Consider the following 26,136-nt stretch of genomic DNA (forward strand, 5'->3'; position numbering starts at 1 on the left):
GTTAAAACGATAGCCAATGTCCATTAACGAATTAATAATTAAAAAATAAGAAGATAAAAATCTATATTTCAATATTGGAAAAAGTTGAAGTTCGATAATATATAAAGATAGTAAAAAAAATAATAAAAAGAAATTGAATAGCCAATGTCCATATGAGATTATCTATATTATACTGTTATAATAAAAGAATAATGCGTTAAAATATTATAAGACCAAATGTCACGATTAAAAATTGCTATCTGTCTAACTAAAAATATTTCGATGCGTCTCGTGTAAGAGTTCAATAACGAATGATTGCAAGGTGAACGATCGAGCTCACCGAGATCAACGTTGTTACCTCGCGTTTGATCGTAATGGGGACTATCCCCTCCCTTCGAATATTATGGAAAATAAGTTTTCTGTTATTATTTCTTAAATAATTAATATTTTTTTTTAATTTTCATCGTTAATTAATGCCTTTTATAATATAATTATAATTTGTTATAACGGAAAATATATGAATAATTTTTTACGCGCGAAAATTGCATTTATATTTCCATTGCATTAATTTCAAATATTAATATCAATTATAAATACGATTTCTCGACTCGAATAATAAGTTTTACATAAACGAAGTTGTTTGTAGTAGTAGTATTTTTTAATTTATGTACATATATATATACGTATATCATTTATAATTTAAATTTCGCGACGAACAAAAACTTTTTTTGGTATCTCCGTGGACGTTATTATTTTAATGGAAAGGGATCGTTATTTTTTAATGGAAAATGGATAATGACCATCTAAATTCTGTAAAAAAAAAAAAGAATATACTTTATGAGAGACCAATTTTTTTTCTATGTAACTTGTGATAGTAACATTAAAATACTTTTTCACGAATTTCTTTTTATATATATATATACGATCGATTTATCGGGGTAATTATTTAATTATTTAATTATTAATTTAAAAGTTTAAAAGGATATTTTTACTGGTCAATTTGTTCCATGGAATGTTCTTCTCCTTTAAAAACTATATTTTATATCCTCTTTTTTTTAATCCCTGATTAATCTCATTTTCTACGTAATTCGTTCAATATTTCTCTTCGAACTTGTTCATCGTTTACAAATTTTTCACCTCTTTTTTGCTACTTTTTAATATAATATATAATTTATATAATTTTGCGCCACACTCGTATCTCTTAACAAAAAATAAACGAACGTATTAATCGCAGCGGAATATTATTAATTTTACGAAATGTAGGAGAAAATATTCTAATTTTGAGAAATGGAGAATATTTCCTCGTTAATTCGCCATTCACGATTCATCCGCGATATATTCACTTAATTTCGCTTCATCCACTGATCGTGTTATCCTTTGATAAACCGGTTTAATTAATCCAATAAAAGTATTCTTCTCTTTGTGATACATCTGTCACATTATATACAATTTTAACACAGACGAGAATGGAACGTTAATTGTCATGATTAAAGCAATAACTGACCGACAAAGATATTTGATAAGGGGATGGTGTCGTCGGTGTTGGTAATTAGCTGGAACCGAGAAAAGAAGATTGCAACAACGACCGTATTAACAACTTTTCTTTTTTGATAGGTAAAATATAAATAACGTATTTTCACACTCACGATAAAATAAATAATCCTACGAATATTTTATATTCAGTTAATAAAATAAATTTTAACGGAGAAATAAAATTTGAAACGACAGAAAAATCGAATCTTTATTTTTAAAGTTTCACTTTCTTCAAGTTAGCCCATAAAGAAAATTAAATTCCAATAAAATTTCCAATAAAGCGATAGAAAGCTTTCTCTCTCTCTCTCTCTCTCGTCTCTTTCTCTTTCTCTCTCTCTTCCTAAATTCGACGAAATTTTCATTTTGAAATTTGAAAAATTTTCGATCTTCACTTTACATACCGTTCAAAGTTTTCTTCCGTGGCCAAGTTATTCTATGAAAAATTAAATTTCTCAAGAGTTAAATAATAACGATAATAATTTGAAACGATAGAAAAAAATTGGATCCTCGTTTTCAAGCTCGCTAAAGTTTCTCTTTTGTTCGTAGGTTATATACCGTAGAAAAAAAAAAAAAGAAAAGTAAATTTCATTTGGAAATATGACAGAAAATTCGCGCGTACTCCCTTTCAGTTTCAAGTTTGATTTATCCCCCTTCTCCCTTTCCCCTTCCCTCCTCTCCCTTCCCCCGTTTTTTCCCCTCCCCTCCCTCAAGTTAAACTCATTTATATGATATCTTTGTACCAGTCGCGTCCCGGCGCATCTCTAATTACGTCTCTTTGAGAAATGTTAGTAGAGCGTAGGACCGGAGCGAAAAAGAGACGTGGATGGATCGTTAATTATGTCGTTAATTAGGTGCACCGAAGTCGCTCGGTCAGGATTAAAAGCTTGCGGCGATAATATGGATCCACGGTGGCGAATGAAGGCGGGCGCCGCGTCTAAGAAAATTGTGATTCATAAGCGTAAAAGATCGGGTTATTAATTAAGTTTATAATTAGAAAGGGAGCCGGAGGGCCAATGTAAACTCGGTTGGCACACGCGTGAGAACCGGCCGCCAATTAATTAGCGGGCTTAACGTTGCAGTGAGCTTTAAGGATGGATGCTGAATACCGTGTTCGAAGAATCGCGAAAATGTTCCGAGTATCGAGAGTTTTCTTCTTTTCCTCCTTTTTTTTTTTTTTTTTTTATTCTCTTTTTAAAAATCGAAATAATTTATATATATATATATTTTTAGAAACGAAATATATTCCAGAGAAATTGTTCCTTTAAATTAATTAAACGATTCTTTTTCCATTTTATTTTGTCTATCACGGATTAATATTAATTCGTCGGGGAAACGATTAAATCTTCCCGATTCTCTAACATTACCTTGGATAATCGAATTAAAAGGCGAGCTAACTGTGGCAATTTTCAGAAAGTTTTCTAATTATTTCTCGGGTACAGCTTTGATCTTATTTTTTTTTTCTTTTTTTTCTCTTTTTTTTTCCCCTCCCTCTTCGTATCGTGGTAATCGCGTTTAATAATTTAAACTGGGCTATAAGGGGATGCAATAAGGGGATGGAAAACGGAGGTGTTTTAACGCTTTTTAACGCGGCCATTCTTCCGCCGGTGTAAGATCTCATTTCGAGAGAACGGATTGCAATTAATTGAGGCTTTTAAGCGGCCTGTGTGTATAAAGAGAAAGCCGTGGAACGGGCAAAAGGAAAAGGAAAAACGGGTCAAAGAAAAGCGAGAATCCCTGTTTAGAACGCGATCCCATTTTTACTCTTTATAAGCTTATTACAAAAAGATCGTGATCTCGCGTATTATTCTTTTTTCCTTTTTCTTTCTTTTTCTTTCTCTCTCTTTTTTTTTTTTATCAAAGCATCTCGATCCCTTAACTTTCATGCAAAATATGTCCCTGCTTATTATCCTACGAAATCTGATAATCCGATACGAGATACGTTTAATCCTTTTCAGCTTGATCTTTCATTTCTCAACGAGTGAAATCTTGAAACGCGATGCATTGGATTAGATTTTTTCTTTTTCTTTTTCTTTTTCTTTTTTTTGTTCTTCGTTCAATTTCGTTCTCCTTTTGAGCCAATTTGAATAAAATTATCAGAGATGAAAATTAATTTTTAGTTTTCTCTTGCACGAAATTCTCGAGGGGGTGAAAACGATGAAATTTCGTGCCAACTTTTGGACAAACTACGTTAAATTCGAATTACTTTTTATCGGAACCTGGAGTACAAAGGAATTTTATCCTGCATGAATTACAGGTGAAACGATGCACGTTTTATGACCGGCCTGAAACGTGATTTCCATTTTAACGACACCCCCTCCCTCTCTTCCCCCCCCCCCTCCTCCCGTTCGTTCGTTTAGATGTTTCAATCAACGGGGGATAGGGAGGGGGGGAGGAGGGGGTTCAATTATACGGGGAACGGAAGTTGGAACAAAAGGGGCCGATCAAAGAATGGCCGAAATCAAAAGACCGATTAATTGTCGATGAGTGATGGGGGGGGGGGGGAGAGGGGAAGTGGCGAAACAACGCGTGTGCAAAATTTATACAAAAACGATTCACTTTCTTCGTGATTCGCTTTCGTCAATTGGAATCGACACGAACGATTAAGAAATGAATTAAATAAAATTCATTCAGATAAGAAGAATCATCCCTTCTCGTTCAATTTTCAACAAAGAAAGAGAATTCATTTTTTTTTTCTTAGTGGTTCCTTTCATCCTTATCCATCATGTCGAACGGATGGAAATTTAATAATTGAACTGGCCTCGATAATTTATCGTTCAAAAACGTGATAATAATCGCAGATAACTTGTAGTGGCAAACAGGCGAGGTTATACAGGAAAAGGGGGAGGATCGATCGTAATAATTACGAATAAATGTTATTCATTTTAACAAGTAAAGAAATTTTTAACTTTTTCGAGTTGGATTAATGCGTCCAACTCTCCAATCCAATCATATCGACGATTTCGGTTTATTAAAAAACGGACGTGAATTTCGTCGAAATATTTTTCCTCCCCCCCTCCTCTTTTAAACCTCTTCGAATGGAACAAACGAACGAAGAAGAGAACAAATTTCTTGCCTGTAATTCTCAATAAACAGACAACTATAAAACGAACGTCGAAGCACGTTTATGATCAGGGAGGTTGATAAAATCGGGCATTTCGGCCATTCCTAGGGAAAGAGGGAGAGAGAGAGAGAGAGAGAGCGAGAGCGAGAGAGAGAAAGTAAGAAAGAAAGAAAGAAAACTGATCCCAGATTCCTCCCCCACGTTCGATCTTATCCTTTATTTACTCGTCCCCCGTGCAATATTTAAATGATCCACGGCGCGGTAGTTTCGAGCGCATACAACCCTCGCCCTCGCCCCTCTTTCCTTGCATTTCTCCGTTTTGCATATTCTCTTGCTCCGTCTCCGAGGGATCCAAGGAGGAGGTACATCCAGAGGATCACTCGTCGCCCGCTAACTTATCGACATCATTTTCATCCGCCCCTCGATATTTCATGAGATCTATCGCGCGAATTTATCTCCCTTTTTTCTTCTTCCGCTTTTTCGACGAGTTACAAAACTTTCGGATTTATTTATTTATTTTCATTTTTTCGCAGATAAATTTTTTATTTTAGAAATAATTTTTTGGGAAGGAAGGAATATAGTATCGCAAAGGTGAGAAGTCGAGGAACTGTACAAGTCGAGGAACTGATGTAGTTGTACGTGTTTTAGAAGCGGATTATAGTTTTGGAAAAGTTTTACTATGTATCGAAAAGTGTGTTAAGAAGAAGAGTTTTTTTTTTTTTTGAGAGAGAGAGAGAGAGAGAAAGGGAATATATTTTTAAATCCGTGAATTCGTTAAAAGCGCAATGAGGTGCAAAATTTAGACCATTTTCGCTCGCTGACCGTTAATCTTTATTGTTATTCCGTTGTATTTGAAGGAAGAAGGTATGTTTATAACGAGGCCTGAAAATAACTTGGTTGGAAATACGGAAGCTTGCACAACGTTCTTACGCAATGCAATCGCAACATCTCTCGAATTCTCCATATATTTACGGCAAATTAATCTTTCGTCCGATATTAAAGCCTCGAATTAAAGTCTCAACACGATCGATTCGAAGAAATTCGAATTACATTTCTTCGGACGATTTTTGAAAATGGACGAACGATAATTCTTCTGGAAGAGGATAACAATAGTAAGAACAATAACGTAAAGTTCAATTTTACTGGAGAGACTCTTTTTCCCTTCCTTCCTTCCTTCCTTCCTTCCTTCCTTTTTCGAAACTTTGACGAGCATCTCGAAAGAAGTTGTCCGCTCTCATCCCGAGGGCGAATCGCGAATTTCCCCTCTTCTCCCCGTCGAGGAGACGGTGGATAATGCGTTGAAATCCCAGGGTGTACTTTTTTATTTTCCATCAGACTGCAGGCGAATAATAATAAACGCGGATGTTTCGAGTGTTATGCTCGGCAACAATCACGCAGAGATTCTATTTCGAGCAAACAACACGTTGTGAATTCGTTTTCGAGCTTAGCGACCTCCATCCGACACGGAAACTATTTTCCCCCTCCCCCTCTCTTTCTATCTTTTTCTTTCCTTTTTTATTTTTTATTTTATTTTATTTTATTTTATTTTATTTTATTTTTTTTTTTTATTTTTAATGGATTTCGCGTGTTGATAGAAGGTTTTACTAGGATCGTGAAATCGATTGAAATTGTTCGTTTAAGGATCTGATTCGTTCCGTTGATCGAGGACGAGGACGATTTTTAAAAAAAAATTGAGCGTTAATTCTCGTAATTATTATTAATCGCGTTAGGATTCTATATATTGCACGTCTTCCATAATTAACGCTAAAATTATCCGCTTGTTAGTAATCTATGTATCTATTTTATCTCAGATAAACAGGGATTGTAATTAAAGCGATGTGTCGCGAGAATAAATAGGTACGGGTAATTACAAGTTTCTATCTCGATAAATTTACAATATTAATTTTGTCGAAAACATTTTCGCGTTTTCGATAATGATCGTAAAACAAAACAAAAAAAAAAAAAAAAAAGATGGAAAAAAATACGAAATCCGTCATTTTGACGGGTTAAATTTCGAATTTCCATTTCGAGTTTCCATTTATTGCAATTGAAATCGTCAATTGAACGCACCACGCATCCACGAATCATCTTATATCATAATAAATATATTTCGCGAATTCGTCTCGGAGCGATTTTGTGCTTTCCAAAAAAAAAAAAAAAAAAAAAGAAATTGGAGGAAAATTTGGTTAAAAGCGAAATTCGTATTTTTAGGAAAAGTCAAAAGCAACAATCAGTTTTCTAATCCGTGATGATACTCCAATTATACCGATGGAATCGCGTTTCCCGTGGCTTAATAATCGAAAATTTCTAATTAGAAGGGAGCACGCGAGCTTTTAACGTTTAATTCGAGGGAAATCGGCGCCGACTGCTCGCAATTAACCCTCGTATTTATATCCGTGAAAGGCGCACGTGCGACCACGTGTAAATGGAACGAATCCCCGATACCGATATTCCATTTCGAATCGCGTTTTTCCTTATCTCGCCCATTTTCTTCCCTTATTTCTCGAAGGAACTGAAAATGCCTCGGTCATTTCTCGTGCCTGCGTCGTTTAATTCCCCCTTGTGCGTATCACTTTTCGATCGAGCACACAATTTCGATCGAGTAAATAAAGTATTAATCAAAATTCGGTTCGATAAATTTCATTTTATATCCGATGTTATAAATACGGCGATGCCCCACTTTTTGTTACGTAAACTCGATGTTATCGAGACTCGGAGAGTAATCTTAACGGGTTATGACGTAACTGTATTTATCACTTACGAGAAATTAACTCGTACTAGTTTTAGTTCACGGGCCAGTTGGCGTTTTAAAGCTTGTACGAAAAATATAGGAATTTCTCAGACTTCGTGACCGATGGATTACGTAAATTAAAATTATCACAAGTGATTGTTACTTTTTTTTTTTTTTTTACATCGTACAAAGACGAAGATTATTCCATTTCCATTTCGATAACTCCAAAGTCTAATCCTCGATCGAATATCTTCTTATTCCACGTTTTAAGTTTTCTTCCAATTCTTGCCTTGGAAAAGAAAAAAAAAAAGAAATTTCCCTCGAAACAATAACCACTTATTGTCTATCGCGAAGCCACGTTACAGAAAATCGTCCGTCCAACGCGTTACACGGGGAAGAGGGCATTTTCGTGGAAATTGCTCGCGTTAATGTCTCCGTGAGGGGGGATAGATTTATCGTTTATCCATACCCATACCTCCTCCTCCTCCTCCCACGCTCTTACGAAACGATTGGAAAACGGTGTCGTTCCAGGGTGAAATCTTTGATCTGAATGGCCTCTTGCATCCGGAGAGAACGAAACGTAAGAACGAAACGTCCCGTCGTAACTCTCTTTCCGCGAATCGATGCGCCGTTCAAATTCCACCATTCCTGTTCCTGACCCTCCCCCTCCCCTGATAATAAAGATAGGCATTCGCGTTTTTCCTCGGGGATGAGATAAAACCAGAAGCCTTTCTTTCGCTGGAGATTCCTTCAGCCTACTCTTCCGTCTCGTTGCGTTTCGTGTCGGTCGAAGCGACACGAAATGTCGCTTCTTCGTAGGACAGGGCGATAACATCTCGTTTCCCTCGCGTCAACATCGATCGAACCTTTTCTCTATTTAAATCTTCCCCTCGAAACGCGACCAAGACACGGTTTGAAATTTCTCAAATTTCTCAAAGAGAACTGGCAAGAGAACTATCTCGTAAAATGATGAACTGGAAACGGTCAAACGAGGGAACGAGAAGTTGGCGCCCCGTAAACGATCGGGCAACCGGCCGGTTTCGCGCGATTCCTGTTATAACCGATTCCGCGGCGCGAATATTCGGCTTCCCTTTTTGCCGAACTTAATGCAGGTCGGGGCGAGATATTAAATTATGCGGTCTTGTTCGCGTAAGGGGCGAACCTTTACGATCCTCTCTCTCTCTCTCTCTCTCTCTCTCTCTCTCTCTCTCTCTCTCTCTCTCTCTCTCTCTCTCGTGTTCAGCGCGGCACCACCCCCCACCGCCTCGCCTTTATGACGCGACTTTCGCGATAACTGTAATGGCCACTCTCGCAACACGAAGCACGCCATTACCGTCACTCTATTTCACAGTTGATATCTCTCCGCCACGGCCACTCCCCCCACGAAGCGACCCCTTAAAGGAACCACCTTGACCCACCTTGCATCCTTGGCATCCTTGGGTGTGTATGTGTGTGTGTGTGTGTGCCACCCATCGTATAGGGAATTCGATAAAAAGTATGCAGCTAGCTCTATTATTATTATTATTATTATTATTATTATTATTATTATTATTATTATTATTATTATTATTATTATTATTATTATTATTATTATTTTTATTATACCATAAGACGGTGATTTATTTTTAGACCGATACGAATGGGAGGTTTGATGGTTCCTCCTGGGGCGGGGCGGTGATGGTTTTTACCGCGATGGACGATTCGATTTTTCCCTCGTTCGTTCGCTCGCCGAAGAATAGATTTCTCTCGTTCACTCTGTTTCTTATTATGTACCGCCTTCGAGGTATAATTGTTCGTATCACGTCGTTTCCAACGTTGTTTCCTAAAGGATAGCGATACGAAGAAATATTTTCTATTTACACGGAGGCGGATACTTTTTATTTATCGGAATAACTCCTCTTGATGGTTACGAGAATTATAGCGAATGTATTCTATTCCTCTTTATTGACTCGATTTTCGTACGAGAGAGTGAACGATTCGTTTGATTTAAAGTATCATCGCTTCACGAATAAATTAATTAAAATAAACTCTTTGCGCTTAAGAGTAAGGTATGTAATATATCAAAATATAAATGTTTTTGCGCGTTGATTTGTGCGCGAAATCATTTCAGTTGTAAGAAATTTAAAATCGAACGATTGCTCGAGTTGTTGCTGTTCGTGCTGTGTGATTTATGCTGGATTAATAAGAGCGCAATTTATTGATTCGCGAATAACTAGTCCCTTTATCTCTTCATCTTTAATATATATGAAATGTATAAAATCATTTTACGTTACCTCATAGAGACACTTATCACTTGGACCGAGAAAGGATTCGATCGAGCGGGAAGGATCGATATAAATCTCGAGTTGTTATTTCGAGAGAAAAAGGGTTAATCCTTCGCCCAAATGATTTATATTAGATCTCGTGATCTACGATTAATAAGAGCGCAATATTATTCGCGAATAATTAGTCTCTTTATCTCTTCATCACTTGGATCGAGAAAGGATTCGATCGAGCGGGAAGGATCGATACAAATCTCGAGTTGTTGCTTCGGCCGAGAGAAAAAGGGTTAACTCTTGGCGCTCGAGAGCCGAGTGATTTATATTAGATCTCGTAATAAATACGATTAATAAGAGCGCAGTATTGATTAACTAGTCTCTTTATCTCTTCATTAGGAAATGTATAACACCATTTTAAGTTACCTCATTATTTCGACCGAGAAAGGATTCGATCGGGAAGGATCGATATAAATCTCGAGTTGTGACTTTCTTTCGACCGAAAGAAAAAAGGTAATCCTTCGCCCAAGTGATTTATATTAGATCTCGTAATCTATCGCAATATTATTCGCGAATAATTAGTCCCTTTATCTCTTCATCACTTGGACCCAGAAAGGATTCGATCGAGCGGGAAAGATCGATATAAATCTCGAGTTGTTGCTTCGGTCGAGAGAAAAAGGCTTAACCCTTTGCACAAGTGATTTATATTAAATCTCGTAATAAATACGATTAATAAGAGCGCAATATTATTCGCGAATAATTAGTCTCTTTATCTCTTCATCACTTGGACCGAGAAAGGAATCGATCGAGCGGGAAGGATCGATATAAATCTCGAGTTGACTTTCTCTCGACCGAAAGAAAAAAGATAATCTTTCGCCCAAGTGATTTATATTAGATCTCGTAATCTATCGCAATATTATTCGCGAATAATTAGTCCCTTTATCTCTTCATCACTTGGACCGAGAAAGAATCCCATCGAGCGGGAAAGATCGATATAAATCTCGAGTTGTTGCTTCGGTCGAGAGAAAAAGGCTCTTAACCCTTTGCACAAGTGATTTATATTAGATATAGATTCTCGTAATCTACGATTAATAAGAGCGCAATATTATTCGCGAATAATTAGTCCCTTTATCTCTTCATCACTTGGACCGAGAAAGAATCCCGATCGAGCGATACAAATCGATAAAACTTTTGCAAACACCTAACAAACTTCGACGACTTGGAAAGACAAAATTCCCTTCAATTCTCTAACTCGTTCCCGTCTGCGTTTATTTTGCAGAGCGCGGCGCGGCGGAATCGAAGGGCTGACGAAGGGGCGTCCAGACTCTCGGCATCCGCAAGACGCAAGATCGGAGAGGATCTTGATCGAGGATAAGAAGCCAACGGCGAGCTTGTCACATTTGGTGGACATCGATCGAATCTGTTCCCGTTTCCCGCGCGAAATTCCAAGCTTGCCCTCGCGTCTCGCGTTCGAGGGGGAACTCTGGACGAGAGGAGATGTCACGGAAGCGGTTCCACGGAGGAGACGACGCGTTCGAACCGCCAGACATTCGAAGATAGCGAAGGTTCGTCGAGGCCGCGGGGAAGCTCGGGCGTCGAGCTCGATTCCTCGATAAGAGGAGGTGACCGCGAAGATCGGCGATTCAGGGCGCGAGGGGACGAAGGGAGGATCTGGAGCGACCGAGGGAGGATCCCTGGATCCCTTAAGTCGGAGCAAAAGGACAGCCGGCTCGAATACGAGGAGGGGGCGAGAGGGAGGAGGGTTAAATTGCGGAAGAGCGATTCTTTTTTGAGAAGATTGGTGAGAAGCTCGAGGGACAATATCGCGGAAGGGTGCGAGAGATTGGTGAGGAATATCCAGAAGAGTCCTCTCCCCGTTCCGCGAGGGAATTGGAAATTGTTGTCGAGCGACGACAAGGAGGAGAGGCCGATACCGCCTCTGAGGAGGAAAAAGTCGAGGAGGAATTTGGAGATCGACCGAATTTCGGGAATTTCGGGTAATCGGCCTCTGCCACCTACCTGCACGAGCATCGACGTTCCCTCGAACGCGTTCGTGGAAATCCGTGTAACCGAGAAGCGGGGCGGGAGGAGCGTCTCGGCGGAGGACGTGGAAGATCTGGTCCGGGCCGAGGAGGGCGATTCAAGACCGTTGGAGCGACGAGCGGCGGTCGGGAGAGGTCGGTCGGAGAGGTCGAGCGAAAGGCTTCTTCTCCGACGCCTTCGACGGGGAAGGTCGTGGTGGAGCGAGGAGAGTTTGGCGCGGCACAAGTCGCGGGTCGGACTGTTGTTCGCTCCCGTCTCTCGGGAGTGGGTGGCCGCGGCCGACTACCGTTGTTGGCCCGCGAGATCGGATCGGATCGGATCGGTGGAGTGGAGGAAGTGGAAAGCGAAACGCTCGCCACCGCCCGACGACTGCCAAGTTGGGGATCGCGGGTCTTGGGGGCTCGAGTCGAGGCGCGATAACGAGCGGCGGAATAACGATAAGGATAAAGCGGAGGCAAGGAGGAAGACACGGATACGAGGCGGCGGCGAAGTGCACGCGCGGCCGTTCACGGCCGCGTCGTTGGTAAAATGCAAAGTTGCGAATTCGGCGGCTGGCAACGGTGGAGACGAGGAGGAGGAGGAGGCGGAGGAGGCGGAGGAGGACGACGAGGAGGAGACGCGAGGCCCCGAGTGCAACGCTCCGCGGCGAGGAAGTGAAGAGCAGCGGTTGGTGGTAGCAGTCGGCGACGACAGATCGGTGGACGAAGGGAACTCGTCGATCGTTGCCTCGCGGCGACCTCCTGTCCGCTCGCGCGTCGTGCCTTGCCCTTCCATCCCGACGAGGACAGATCCCGTCCCGACGGGGGACGATGCGCGTTTTCTGGATCTCGTGACGATCCGCGTTGTGAACGAGGATGCTCGGTTGAAGGGGGGCTGTGGCGCGTCGACGAACGAGGGAACAGGTAACAGGGCGAAGAGGAAGGGGGGGAGGGGGAGAAGGGTGGCCGAGGAGTCGAGCGAAGAGGAGCGGAAGGACGATCGGAAGATGAAGTTGGCGGTGAGAATGATCAGGATCCGCGACAAACTGATGCTCGGTTTGAGCGCGTTCGCGATACTGTTCACCGTATTGTTGGTGATGGACCTTCAGATGGATCTTGGATACAGCGGCCACCATCTGGTGCCGAGCCACGGCCGCGTCCGCGTCGGGGACGACCCGAACGCGGACACCATTTACAACAACTTTCGACGCAAGTTTTTGCAAAGATTGAACGCCAGCAAGGAGCAAACGAGCGGCGACACGTCCGCCACGACCCAGAACAGTGGGGGGAGGGAGGGTGGTGGCGAGGAGGGGGGGAGGAGGGACTCGAGGACCGAGAAAACGGAGGTGCACGACAGTTTTCCGGATTTAGTGGACCTCGTGGTGAAGGGTTACGGTGTTAGCGTGTACGAGGGTGTGGCTAGGATCAGCGGGGAGGATCGCTCGGACAATCCCACGCTCGGAGAGTTGAAGAAGATCGGCCCCAAGTGAGTATATATATATATATTTATATGAGTATATTATTTGGTAACCGATAATCGTCGAATAATTATATAGAAATATAAATTGGAGCAGAACGCACGAACTGGTCCGAATTCGCGCACGAATAATTATCATTGGACGATATATACCGTTCTACTAATTATCTTGGCCAATTGGCTCGCTCGTTTTATCGATCGCGCGTCGTTACGTTATACTTGGAGGATGGCGAAACGAATCGAAGGGTTATCGATTCTCGTCAATCATTGACAAACGTTATTACGAAGCGAGTGAATCGAAAACACGAAATAGATTAAAACGTTTTCTTAAACGGCGCAAACTTTAAACGATCACGTGCAATCCGCGGATCGCTGATGAAAATAGAATCGCGCAGTAGCGCGTACTTGCATACGATTTCGTTATCGGAACGACCAGTTTATCGAGCTTATTATTATTATTATTATTTTTTTTTTTTGTTTACACGATAACCGATTTCTTCGTTTCCTTCCGTTTTTTTTTCCCGCTTCTCCATCCAACGAAATCCACCGTCGCTCGTTGATACGACGAAGATGTATAATAATAATAATAACAACAACAAAATCGAAGATAAGAGAGAAATTTCGAGAGAGCGAGAACGAGCGGTGACATCTAATTAACCGAGAAACAGCGTGGAAAGTGGCAAGTTTAAATCTCGCACGGTGTTCGCCCTCCATCGAAATCTCCTAAACCGATTTTCAAACAGAAACTCGTGTAGTTCTCCCGTATCTCCCCGTCCAACCGGGCGGAAAGTACCGAGAAAGAAAAGCAATTAGTCGAATCGTTCGAAACGAAGCGGGAGAAAAAAAAAAAAAAAAAAATCTCGATCCAACTTGCAACTAGAGATTTTCCACGGAAGAAACGTTCCATCGATTTTGAAAATTGCTTTTTTTCTTTTTCTTTTTCTTTTTTTTTTTTTTAAGTCCCTCGTTTGTTCCATCATTATCCAAACGCGTCGCGTTTGATGGATGGTGATGGTAATGGCGACGACGATGATAATGATGATAATGATGATGATGATGGCGTGGTATGGTGTATAGGCATCGATCCGCGAGTCGATGAAATTAAGAGTGTTATTACTGTCGTAATAGACTGATAAGAGGCGCGACTGGTGATATCTGGTTCGTGTTGTTCCCTCTTCGACCTCCAGTCTCGTTCTCGTTACCCGGCGAAATAACGCGTAGAACGAAATTGATGGACGAGGATAGAGGCCGCTTACGCAATTCGGGCCCCCGTGAACCCGCGTTCGACGACGCGATATTCTTTTTTCGCGAGCAAAAAGAAAGAAAAACTTGAACTTGTACTTCCCTCTCGTTGATCGATTTTAATTCCATCGTGGATCCAATTGGAAATTAGGGATTCGATTAGAGATATAAAGAAAAGGAATAAATTTGGAATTTTTTAACGGATTTTTAACGCGAGAAGGTGAAGAAAGAAAGAAAGAAAGAAAGAAAGAAAGAAAGAAAGAAAGAAAAAAATAAAAATGATTGAATCTCGAGGTTGAATCGTTTCCGTTGACCCCTTCGAATGCTAATCTATTCCGGTTAAGCGATTTTATTGTCCGACAAGCAAATATCAGTCACGTTGCCATATCGCAATGGTTAGAATCCACTTACACGCTACGCGAGCGTGTGCATCGATACACGCACATCGAGGCCACGTGTCGTCCCCCCGTGCAAGCAGATTGTCCAATGGCAAACGTAATTATACCGATGATAGAAGGAATTCGCGTGATTCACGATTCTCTGTGTATGTGTGTACGTTCGTGTGCTCGGATGCGTCCTTGATTAAGTTTTTCGAAAATTGCTAGAAAATCCGTTTCTGGTCGCGAAAATTATTCTCGATCGATTTTTGATGATTTTTCGTTCGTTTAAAATTATCCGAAATACGAATTATTGTAATTGGAATCGAACGAGAAAAATAATAGTTCAATGGAATTTCTTAAGGGAATCGATCCTCGATTAACAATACAATTGATCGATAATTAAATGGGAAGTAATTTTTATGGAAGATCGTGTCTCTGTCGATTGAACGTTTTTCTTTTTTCCTTTTTTTTTCCCTCCCCCGATCGAAACACGGAGCATTTACGACCGTGTGAATTTTCTCTTTTGTTCTTCTCTTTTTTTTTTTTCCCTCCCCTCTTTCCTTTCCTTCCTCTCGATGTTCCTTTTCATCGAAGCCTAATTCGTCCCTCTGGCGAGAAGAGCGACTAATTGTCACGAACAATGCAACGCGTAGCCAATCGACGATTCGTTTTCGTCCGCTAATTTGCCAAATGGTCGATCGTTTCCTCCTTCTCCCCTCCCCCAATTTTCTCCATAGCGTGTAGTAATTGGAACTCTTCCAGATTTTCCTCATTGGCCGCAAATTCAATTCCATGGTTTTTCGTTTGTTGTACATTGATTGAAAATCCATTCCATATAAAAAATTCCATATAAAATTCTACGCTCTTCGACCGAGGAAATCATTCGCGCAAGTTGTTCTCCGAAAACAGGAAGATACTCGAATAAGAAAATGAATAAGAAAATCGTTTTAACGTCAATAATCGATAAAAAAATAGAAACTTTTCTGCCCTTTATTCGAAATGAAACTCGTAACTGTAAAAAAAAAAAGAGAAAAGAAACCCCTATCTGAGCTGACCATAAAAGAAAGAAAAGAAACAAAGCAGCGAGAAGGGTGCATCGCCACACACGGCTAAGACTGCATTTTTCATTGCGTTTCCCCCGGTCTGGAATCGATCTGGAAGGAAAAGTAGTATCCGTACATGCTCTTTGTGCCTTGTTGTTGTGTATTACCGTGCATCTGGAAACAAGGAACGCCATTTCCACGATGCGAGCTTCCACGTCCTTGCCTACCTACCTACCTACCTACCTATCTAAACCAGCAGCCAACTCTAGTGACCCCTAGAGTCTAGGGAATAAAGCATTGTTCCGCGTCGACAATGCCCTAATGTCTCGGTACGGGTTCTCAATAACTGTGAGCTACCTGTGTGCGTGCGTACACACGCGAACCAAGCTTGATACAAGCTCGAGCATTGGATATACCCTCGACAAACACGATACTTATTCAAAGAGGAGGAGGAGGAGGAGGGGGAGAAGGAATCCCTTCCTCTCGAAACTCCTCGAATAAGGGCAAGTTTCGGTCCTTCCTGGGTGCTTATTTCGATCGAAGGACGAGGACGTTGCTCGAGTTTCACCTGTTTCCCTGTGACAGGTGTTGGCGCGCACGGAATACCTTCTACTAAGCCACGTTGCAAAATCTCTCCTCGACGCGGTTTCGAGAACGGCAGATATCAGATCGAGATCGATTAATATTTGAAAGGAGGGGGAGGTGTTCGACGAGTGTAATAACTGGTTTCTGAACTGAAACGAAATACTTTAGATTATTCCGTCTTTTTTACTTTCTCTAATAGATTACTTTTTCCACTCGTCAGGTGAAATACGAAGAGACCCATATCGGTTTCAAAAAAATCTTTGAATAATTTCACGTCTCCTCGTAAATCCTCCTTCAATTCCCATTATCGACTAATTTTCTACTGTTTTTTAAAAACTTCCCCCTCCTCTAAAATTCCATCCTCTGGAATTCAACTCGAAGAGAGAGCAAGAGAGAAAGAGACACACACCGTTCCGGGCAAAATTATCACCGACGTGAATCACCAGAAAATAGGTAGGAGGAGGGGGGGGGCATAGAGGTTACTTCCTGTCACCTGAATTCACGTCTGGCTACTCGACCGAGTTACGGACGATGAATTATTTCCGAGCAAACATCCGGCTTCCCTCCCCCTTTCCCCACCTTTGTCATCTTCGCCCTTCCTCGAGTCCACCTCCTCGAGTCACCGCGAATCTTCGCCCCCTCTCGAAAATTCCGTCGATGAAACGAGGCACAACAACACCCAATAACGCGCCGTCACGCGTGTTTACCCGTCCCCGTAATCGCGTGCACACGATCGCTCCATTATACGCGCACGTGTGTATAAATGCATCGATAATAACCGTGTGCGTATCGCGCGCGTTTGCGTTGGACCGGCGTAAGAATTGCTTTTGTGCCGCGGTTTGTGACGCGGGGAATCGATCGATCGATCGATCGATCGATCGAGGTAATAATCGACGTAGAAGATCGAACGAACGAATTTCTCCTCGAGAGAGAGGGAGAGGAAGAGAGAGAGAGAGAGAGAGAGAGAGGCGTTTGTTATTCCCGTGGCGCATTGTTCGCGCAAGGTACATGACAGATGTTTGCGCGGCTCCATTCGTGGATGGTACGTGGATGGCGTGCAATTACCGGTCTCTCCATGTCCTCGTTATCGTTTCCGCTCCTTCCGGAAGACGATTCTCTTGTCTTGGGGAGAGGGGGAGGGGGTAATTAATGGTGATAGGGATGGTGGAAGTTTGGTTATTGTGAAATACTTAAGGGGAGGAATTTTATTTCAACGCGATGGATTGAAAAAAAAAAAAAAAGGAAAAGGGTTTAATTAGTAAATGGAACGTGGAATATTATTTATAACGTTGGTCCCAACGGGGTTCGCGTTCATTCGTGTCAGAGCGTGATATCGGATAAAATTGTGTTGTAACAATGGTTGTAAAAGAATTAGGTTGAGGTGTGGAATATGGGATGTTGTTCCCAATTTTAAAAGAAGGGGATGAAACGGGATACGATTCTGATATTCTTGTATCGATTTCGTAGATTTTTTTTTATAAATATCGCTTCGAATACGATTCGAGTAATTTTCCCGCATCGTCCCGCGCGATAAGTTTAATTTTCGCGAATTTAATTTTGCTCGCGTGACTGTGAGAATGACTCAACGTTAGAGATAAAACGAGTCCTGAGTCACTTCTTCTCTGAGTCATTTCTTCGCAAAACATAACGATATTCTAAACAAAACGTGCATAGATCGCAAGCGTGATCAGCAGACGACTTGGATATGGATATCGATATCCGGAAATACCGGTTGTATACGGCGTAACATCGAGCTGGGTCTCGAATCGATCCGATCCGCGTGTCCACCGGAAACCAAAAACCCTCCGTTATTTACACTGCGAGTTGACGGTTACACCCGGAAATTTACTGCTCTCCAAACTCACTTTCTGCCCCGTATCGTTCGTTTCCCAGAAGAATCGTGGATACGATGGAGGGGCATGGAAGGAAGAAAGGACGACGAGGAAATCGAGGGAGGGAGAGATTTTTAGACGGACACCCCGAGAAGAGATGAAAATATCGAACGGCGAAACTGTTTACTCGTTTCAACCAAAAGAACGAAAGGCACACGAAAAGGATATGGTAGCAACGTAGCGAGGAAAACTTTGGCGTATATTTTCCTTCGATTCGAAATCGCGAAACTCGAATGAAAATCCGAAATTTCTTCAAAGTCGACACGAAACGGGAATAAACGAGAAAATTTCACTTGGTTCACTTTGTTTCGAATTTAGATTCGAAATTTTTATATCTCTCTTCGCTAAGCATAGAATTTCTATTTCTAAATCCTGTCCATTTATGTTCGATTATTTATCAAAAATTCTTAAATTATCCACGAATATTTAGTCTAAAATCTAAAATCACGAAATGATGGAATCATCGCACGGATAATTTTCTCGCTATCCATTTAATTCGAAGAGCAGATCGTTTTGGAAGATCGTTGTTAATTTCATTTCATGCCTGTTCAATCTCACCAATCTTTCTTTAGAAACAACTATACGATATTTTTCGAACCAAAAAATACCTCCGCACCTATACACGTTTTTCCTTTATCGAGAGGGATAAAATCGTTGCAACAATCAAAAATTTTAAAGTTAAGACTAATTTATCCAATTGAATTAATCGTCAAACGACCGAAGAAAAATTCGATAGCTCTACCAATAAACCTTATTTCGAGCATTTTAAATAAGATTATTACCCAAAGTAAATCTCATTGGAAATTTCAATTTCAATTAATCGTTTAACCTGTCGGCGGCCAACAATCTGCTAATGGATTTTTCCTCCTCCCCTAACCTATCGTATTTTCCAAGAGAAAGAAGAAACGCACGAGGGATATTTCCTCGGAACGATTTTAAAAAAAATCGAGGGGGCGAGTCGGCGAAAATTAATCGAACGGGGGAAAATCCTGATTTTCAGCGCGGTTTCCCCGCCGAGAATCGAAACAAACGTTGGAGAGATTGGAACACTTGTCGTCGGGGGACTGGCGGGAAACCCGTCTCCCCCAACACCTGGTTTTCGTCGGTGTACTCTGTAACCGGCCGCGAGATATTAGACCGACCACCGCGATCCCATCCTCGTTCGTTTTTTGAGAGATTGATTTTTCGAACACCACCCCCTCTCCTCCGTCCCCCGTTTTCGGTCGCCGGACCAGCATTCGAAACGGATATATATATAGAAATATTGCGGGACGTTCGATGGGATCGACTCGGGTTCGTCGCGTTTTCGATCAATCTAGTTCTAGATCTCTTTTGAAAAGTTTAAAATTATAAAACGAGAGTTAAATAAGTCAAATCAAAGAGTTATAAGATCGATTACTCGTAGTTATCCGATTTTGATTAGACGAAACGCTAAGTAAGTAAGAAGCGATATTGAAGATTGTTGAAATTGGAGGCGAATAGCCGAAGGTCGAAAAATCGAAGAATCGTTGAAAACGATTAAGAACTATCGTTCCGTTTCACTCGAACGAACGATCTTGTTACATGATTCTCGAATCGCGATTCGAAACGTTTAATCACCTTCATCCCCGTGAAAAGTGGAGTCGATCTTTCGGATGGAAAACAGAGTGATCCGGGTCGAAGTTGGAGAGCAAGAAGCATCCGTAAGCCAGAGAGATATGCGGGCTGCCTCGTTGCTCCGTTGAGACGTTTCTCGCCGTCGGTTGTCGTTTAGGTCGTTTCCCTCCTCTCCCGCGCCGAGTAATTGCCCCTTGCTAACGAACGGATTTGCCCGCTTTGTCACGGCTAAAATCGCGAACCATTCTCGAAACTAGGACTAGGGGATCCATTCCTCGCGTCCTACACTTCCGGACCGGATCTCGCTTGTTCGCTCATTTTCACGCTCGCCCGTGCTCCTCCACCCCACGGCTCCAAGCTTGGACGAATAAAGGAAAGAGAGAGATCCTTGCAACGATCGATCCATCCATCCGATATTAGCCTCCCGCCCTCTTTCATTTCCGCCGTATCCTTTCCGACTATCTTTTCCTCCTTTGAGCACCGTCGCCCTTTGAACCCTCTCCTTTTAACCCCACTCCCCCCTCCGCTCCGTAATCGTTCAATTAACACAGAGAGGTTTTATGAAAAAGAAGGGAATTCCTCCTGAGAAACGAGGAATTTTCCGTGGAGCGATCCCAACGAAATTCGAAGAGAGGGAGGGAGGCCAATTCCAAGTTTCGTTGGAAATTCGAAATTCTCCTCCTCTCCCCCTCTCTCCCTTCCTCTGATGTGTACCATATCAAGAATCGACGTGAGTATACGAGTTTATCATCTTTCTTTAATCGAAATCCTTTTCGAAAAGGACGAAGTTGAGGCTCGATTGGGAGGGGAAGGGGTCGGTTTGGAAGGAGGGTAGTTTGGAAGCGCGGCGATTCGGCCGACGAATTGGTCGGGACAATCGTAAACAAGGAGGGGGGGAGCAGGCGCGCGGTGGAAATTATAAATGAGGCGAGGTAAACAAGCGGGGTCGAGGCGAGAAAATGGCTTTCCCTCGGGAGAAATGCATCTCTGTTTTCCAGAGCGGAACACCGAATCCTCCTCCTCCTCCTCCTCTCCGGTTTCCCTTTCCCTCTTATTCTTCCCGAAACGAGGCTTTCCCTCTGTCCCTCGCCTCCCTTGCCTTCTTCCACCGGTTACATCCGGTCACGGACGGGAAAAGCCATCGAATCGATCCTCTCCGCCTCGAATCGATTATTCGACCAGCCCCGTCCTTCGTGCGGAAACCTGCTTTTCTCCGCTTTCCATTCACCGTTACTATTCCTTCTTCTTCTTCTTCTTCTTTTTCTTTATTTCCCTCCTTTCTTCCTTTTCGTCCAGAGCAGAGGATTCTCGAGAGAAGGAGAGAATGAGAGAGAGAGAGTGTTCGAATCGAGGGACATATCTCGATGCGTAGCGCTTGCTAACGAAGAGAGAATCCTAATTGGAGGGGGGTTTAATTAAGGGGAAATCAATTTGGGGGAAAAAGTAGCGAGGAATCAATTTGCATCGTAATTAATCCGTGGCAAAACCGATCGATCGATTTCCCGCTTTTTCTCTTTAGCTGATCGGGTAACTCTTGCTCTTGCAATCCTTCCGTCCAATCTTCCCCTTCTCACCTTCCATGGCTTCGTCTATAAATTCTTTCCGCCTGAAATCGAATTTGTCTCGGTGTTCAGACGCCAAGAATTCGATAATCAAACTCGAACGAAATGAAACGGATGATGGAATTTGGAAGAGGGACGGATTCATCGTTTCGTTTCGAGGAATCGGTCCAATTGTCTCGTTAAATTTGAATAAAACGAAACGAGTGTTCCGCGAACGTGTCCGTTTAAATTTTTTTAACGGATTCCGGGATGACACTCGAGAAAAGAAAGCGGGGCGAACCGCGAATTCTTCGAATCGAACTCGATACGAATTTCGATTTCATCGGCTCTCCCTCGATTTTTCTCTCCCCGAGCCTCGGCAAAGCGGCCTTTGCCCAATTATCCGGCCTTGGATTTGCGTCCATTCCGTGGTCGGCCCGGTGGTCACCGGTGCCACCACTTTCTCCAAAATCGTTCCAATTCTCGCCGCTCGCGAACGTTCCTTCCGCTCTCCTGCCACGGACACTGTCGTCCATTCCGAATGGTTAGGTTAGGTTAGGTTAGGTTAGGTTAAGTTAGGTTAGGTTAGGTTAAGTTAGGTTAGGTTAGGTTAGGTTAGGTTAGGGATACCCTCCCCTGTCGCGACCCGGAAAAATTGAATTCGACCAATCCTCGTCCTTGGACGGTTGGAGAAGAGGAATGTGTAAGAATTTATCGAGAGTGCGTAAGAATTTATCGAGAAACGAATAACGATGTTTTGAAACGATGGAAAAAAGGAAGAAAGGAAGGAATAAAGTAATCGACGGTGGAGATTAGCGGTCGAGGGAAGGAAGTTGTGGTAGAAGGAAAGATCTGGGCGGCGAACATCGAAAAAAGGATTTCTGTTGCTATCTGGAGATAGCACGTGTTTGTGGAATATGAAAAAAGGATATAAAAGAAGAAGTTTGCAAAAGTTGGAGAGGCGTAGAAACATAGATACACGATATTCCGGGGGGATTTCAAAGTGTTTGAGAATTGGAAGATATTCTGTCAATATCGTAAAATTCTTCGAACGCAACTTTTACGATTAACTAATTTTGACGCGCATAGCGAAACCTGTATTATCAATATCCAGCGTGCCGGCTATTATTGACAATACTCCGAGAACGGAACGAAGAATCGTGGAATCTACTTTATTTATTTTTCTTCTTGGTCTCTTCTATTCTTCTTCTTCTTCTTCTTCTTCTTCTTGGAATGGAACGAAAAGCTTTGTCGTCTTTGTCGTGGTTTTATCCCTGCGTTACGAAACGACCCAATAACCGTGACACACATTTCTTTCCCTCCCTCCGTCCGTCCGCCATTGTCTCGAGAATTCGATTGTTTCCCCCGGCATTCTTCGTCTCGATATTCGATCCATCCATCCATCCATCCATCCATCCGTGCAAATAATTCGAGAGAAGAAAATTATAATCCGCCCTTTCAAACTTGTAAAATTTCTCTCTCTTTTTTTTTTTCAACCACGCGTCGAAAATTTGAAATTTAAATGGGGAGGGGGAAAAAAATCAGGGAAGAAGTGAAATAAAACGAGTATGGAATGACTTTTGGTTGGCGGTTTTTGCCGTTTATATGGGACGTGAATGAAGCGTATTTGCAGCTGGAAATAGGAACGTTATGTTATGGCTGGATTGAGAATCGTTTATAGTTGAGCGGGGCTGTCTGGGAATACGGAGAGAGAGTTTGCCGAATAATTTGTCGCCTTTCTCTCAAGTGTCTTTAGACTCGGTCTTCCAATTTATTCGCTCCGAATGTATATACAGAATGGGAGGGGAGGGAAAAGAGTATTCGTGTCATCATTCTTTCCCGAAACGGAATAATTCCGTTTTTAAGTTGGAACGAGTTGATTTTTATCTTTTTTTCTATCTAACTGTAATAAATCAATTGCATTCTTTTTTTACCCGATGCATCTACGAAAGGCATGCTTTTTCAAATTTTTCTCTTTTTATTACCACTGCACTTTTCTTTACCCGTTAAAAAATTAATTTACTCGAATTTCAAATCGGATTATAACATTGTAATTATAATATTGAATATATATAACTTTAGATAATTCGAATATTTTCGATAATTCGATAATTTTAGAAAAAAAAAAATCTCGTTTCGATGACACTCGACTTCATTGAATATTTTCTTTTTTTCTTTCTTTCTTTCTTTCTTTCTTTTTTTCTTTCTTTCTTTCTTTCCTTCTTTCTTTTCTTCTTTCTTTCTTTCTTTTTTTCTTTCCTTCTTTCTTTCTTTCTTTCCTTCTTTCTTTCTTTCTTTCTTTCTTTCTTTCGAGAGAGAGAAAGAGAGAGAGAGAGAGAAATGGATAATCGTTAAAAAAGGTATGGAAAGACAACGAAGAGAGATGTATATTCATTCCTATAACCGAGTTTGAAGGAGTCAAGTCGCGCGTTAAACGCAACGCTTCCAAGACCAAATATAGAATAGCCTCGGTATCAGTGATAAACTTTTCCGGTTCTCCAGAAAGACCTATCGTCAGCTAAAAGGCAATATCGCGTTTCTGCGGCTTCGAGCTCGTCGGATGCTGCGAAAATGTTTCGCTATTCAAAACTCGGCTGCATCCCTCTCGTTTTTTCCCCCTCCCTCGCCCCTCCCCCGACGTTTTATCGTCGAAGTTCGCGGAACGCGCGCGGGAATTTCATTCTCGCTACCCATATTTTTCCCCCCCCCGTGCTCCAAAAAAAAAGAACTGCGATTTTTTTTCCCCTCCCCACAAAGAAACGTTTCCTCGTAAATAAACGTTGGCCAAAAGGTGTTTCCTTTCGTTCCCAAAATTCGTATTATCGTATTATCGTTGTGTGTAAAGTATGTAAAAAATGGCGGCGGTTCCGCAATAATTCGCTCTGGACGAATAAATTTGAATAAATAAATTCGAACGTCTAAGTCTAAGTCTTGCCTTCGTGTACATCGAGTCGAATTTAGTAGTAGTTGAATTATTTCTAGACGAGAGTCTGTGAAAAATAAAAATAATACGGATATGGTATGAAACAAAAGTGTTGGGACGAAAAATGTCGGCGAGGACAAATTGCATTGATAACGGTTTAAAAGTTTTAATCTTTGGATTTAAATATATCACCGCTTTTTTCAAATGTTTGGCTTACTAATCGGATTTAATTGAGTTCATTTATATAACAACGAATCCTATTTCGAGATTCCTGTTTCGTCCTTCCCTTCGAAGGAACCACGATTTCTGATCTCCTTTCTGAAAAAGAGGACACGAGAAAAATGTAGTTTGTCCGTCGAACAATCGATTGCGCAACCCTATAGAGAAACAAGTTTCGCTGGTCAAACACGTATAATAGAAGAGGCAGGCACAGGATGTCGCGTGGCGGATGTTGCCTTCGTTACATAAATTTCCGATTTGTCATCGTTTCTCGAGATTCTCTGTTTCGCGATATAGGAAGGGAGGGAGGGGGGAGGATATTCGAAGCTATTTATTTTATATAATAAACGATTCACAGGATCGCTCCACCGCGTACTTTTGCAAATTTCTCTCGATTTCTTCTCGAGATCCAATCGCGTTAAATACTATGGATTCTGTTCCGCAATTCAATTTCAACGATTGAATTTTACCCCTCGAGGAGGGAAATATCGTTGCACTCGACTTCGAATCGATTCGAAAAAATTCGTAAACGATCACAAAGTTCGCGGGAAGGCAACGATTCTAAGATTGTATACCTTGGTCGAAACCAAGTCTTCTTTTTTTTTTTCTCGTTCAATGAAGATATTTCGGTCGCAGAGGAAACTTATGAAAACGCATATTTATCGAAGAGAACGGTAATCGGAAGAGACGGTATATTTACGAAAGACGCGGTTTAATTTGATCACAAATGAAAGCAAATCCACCACGTGAAACGTTTTTTTATACGTACGTGGAATGGAAAACGTAATCTTGCGTGTCGTCCGCGTAATTAAAATACTCGTGCTCGATGGGTTATCTGGTTTCACCCAGTGAAATCTCTCCCCTGAAAAAAAAATGTCGACCGTTCCACGAAAGAAGGAAAGGAAGAAAGAAAAAAAGAAAAAAAAACTGCGTTTTAAGAGGTTTGACAAACCTTGCTATCAAGAGAATTTTTTCTCACGGAAGCCGGTTTATGAAGTAACGATGCGTGAAATATCGATTCCGTTGATTCCAATGTTTCTCGGCCTTCTTTAAAATACACGAATAATAATTATCGGGAAAAGTTTTTAATTAGAATTCTCGATCGATTTGCCTGAAATTTCTGCCGATTAAATAAACGAACTCCTATATAATTTACCAAGAAATTATAGGGATGCTCGACGAATTTAAATAAAATTTAAATAAAATCGAATTTAAAAAATAATTTTAAAAATATTCCCTCCAGTCGGAATACGTGAATACGTTCAAAAGTAAAACTGTGGACGAGGTTTCTTCGACGCCCGCTAAAGATCGAGATATTTTTCAAAGAGAGGAGAGAAGAGAAGATGTCGAATCCAATTCATAAATTGTCGTATTTTCGACAAACTTGTTACATTAACCATTTGCGGTGATTCTCGGCCATAACTTGGATTCGAACAATTGATTTTTTTAGAATATCATCAATCTTCATGGATTCATAAATTATTTATGTATAATCTTACAAAGTGCATAGAATAATAACTTTTCTTATCTCAAATTGGAACGTGGATCGAAATGCATCTTAGTCCGAGTTTGGTGACAGCCATGGAAATAGGAATATTATTTTCAAGATTTTTGAGTTTTCGACTTTTATTTCGTAAAGAAATTGAGAAGATGGAGAG

At 41.4% G+C, this 26,136-nt stretch overlaps 2 protein-coding genes across 3 annotated transcripts in view; both read left to right on the plus strand.

Moving 5' to 3' along the window:
* The window catches only part of LOC122711268 (coiled-coil domain-containing protein 137), a 62,229-nt gene extending 51,147 nt beyond the window's left edge, over positions 1-11,082 (plus strand). For both annotated transcript variants that reach the window (XM_043929862.1, XM_043929861.1), the window contains one exon: positions 10,839-11,082. The gene's annotated coding sequence lies outside the window, so the exon portion shown is untranslated. The remainder of the gene's footprint in view (positions 1-10,838) is intronic.
* Positions 10,946-26,136, plus strand: part of LOC122711264 (extracellular serine/threonine protein CG31145) — a 59,218-nt gene continuing 44,027 nt past the window's right edge. The window contains exon 1 of the mRNA XM_043929846.1: positions 10,946-13,066. Within this exon, the coding sequence (XP_043785781.1) occupies positions 12,588-13,066 (479 nt within the window). The 5' untranslated portion in view covers positions 10,946-12,587. The remainder of the gene's footprint in view (positions 13,067-26,136) is intronic.

This window comes from Apis laboriosa, unplaced genomic scaffold, assembly GCF_014066325.1.
Source record: "Apis laboriosa isolate Shangri-la unplaced genomic scaffold, ASM1406632v1 scaffold16_cov148, whole genome shotgun sequence".
Classification (NCBI taxonomy): Eukaryota; Metazoa; Arthropoda; class Insecta; order Hymenoptera; family Apidae; genus Apis; species Apis laboriosa.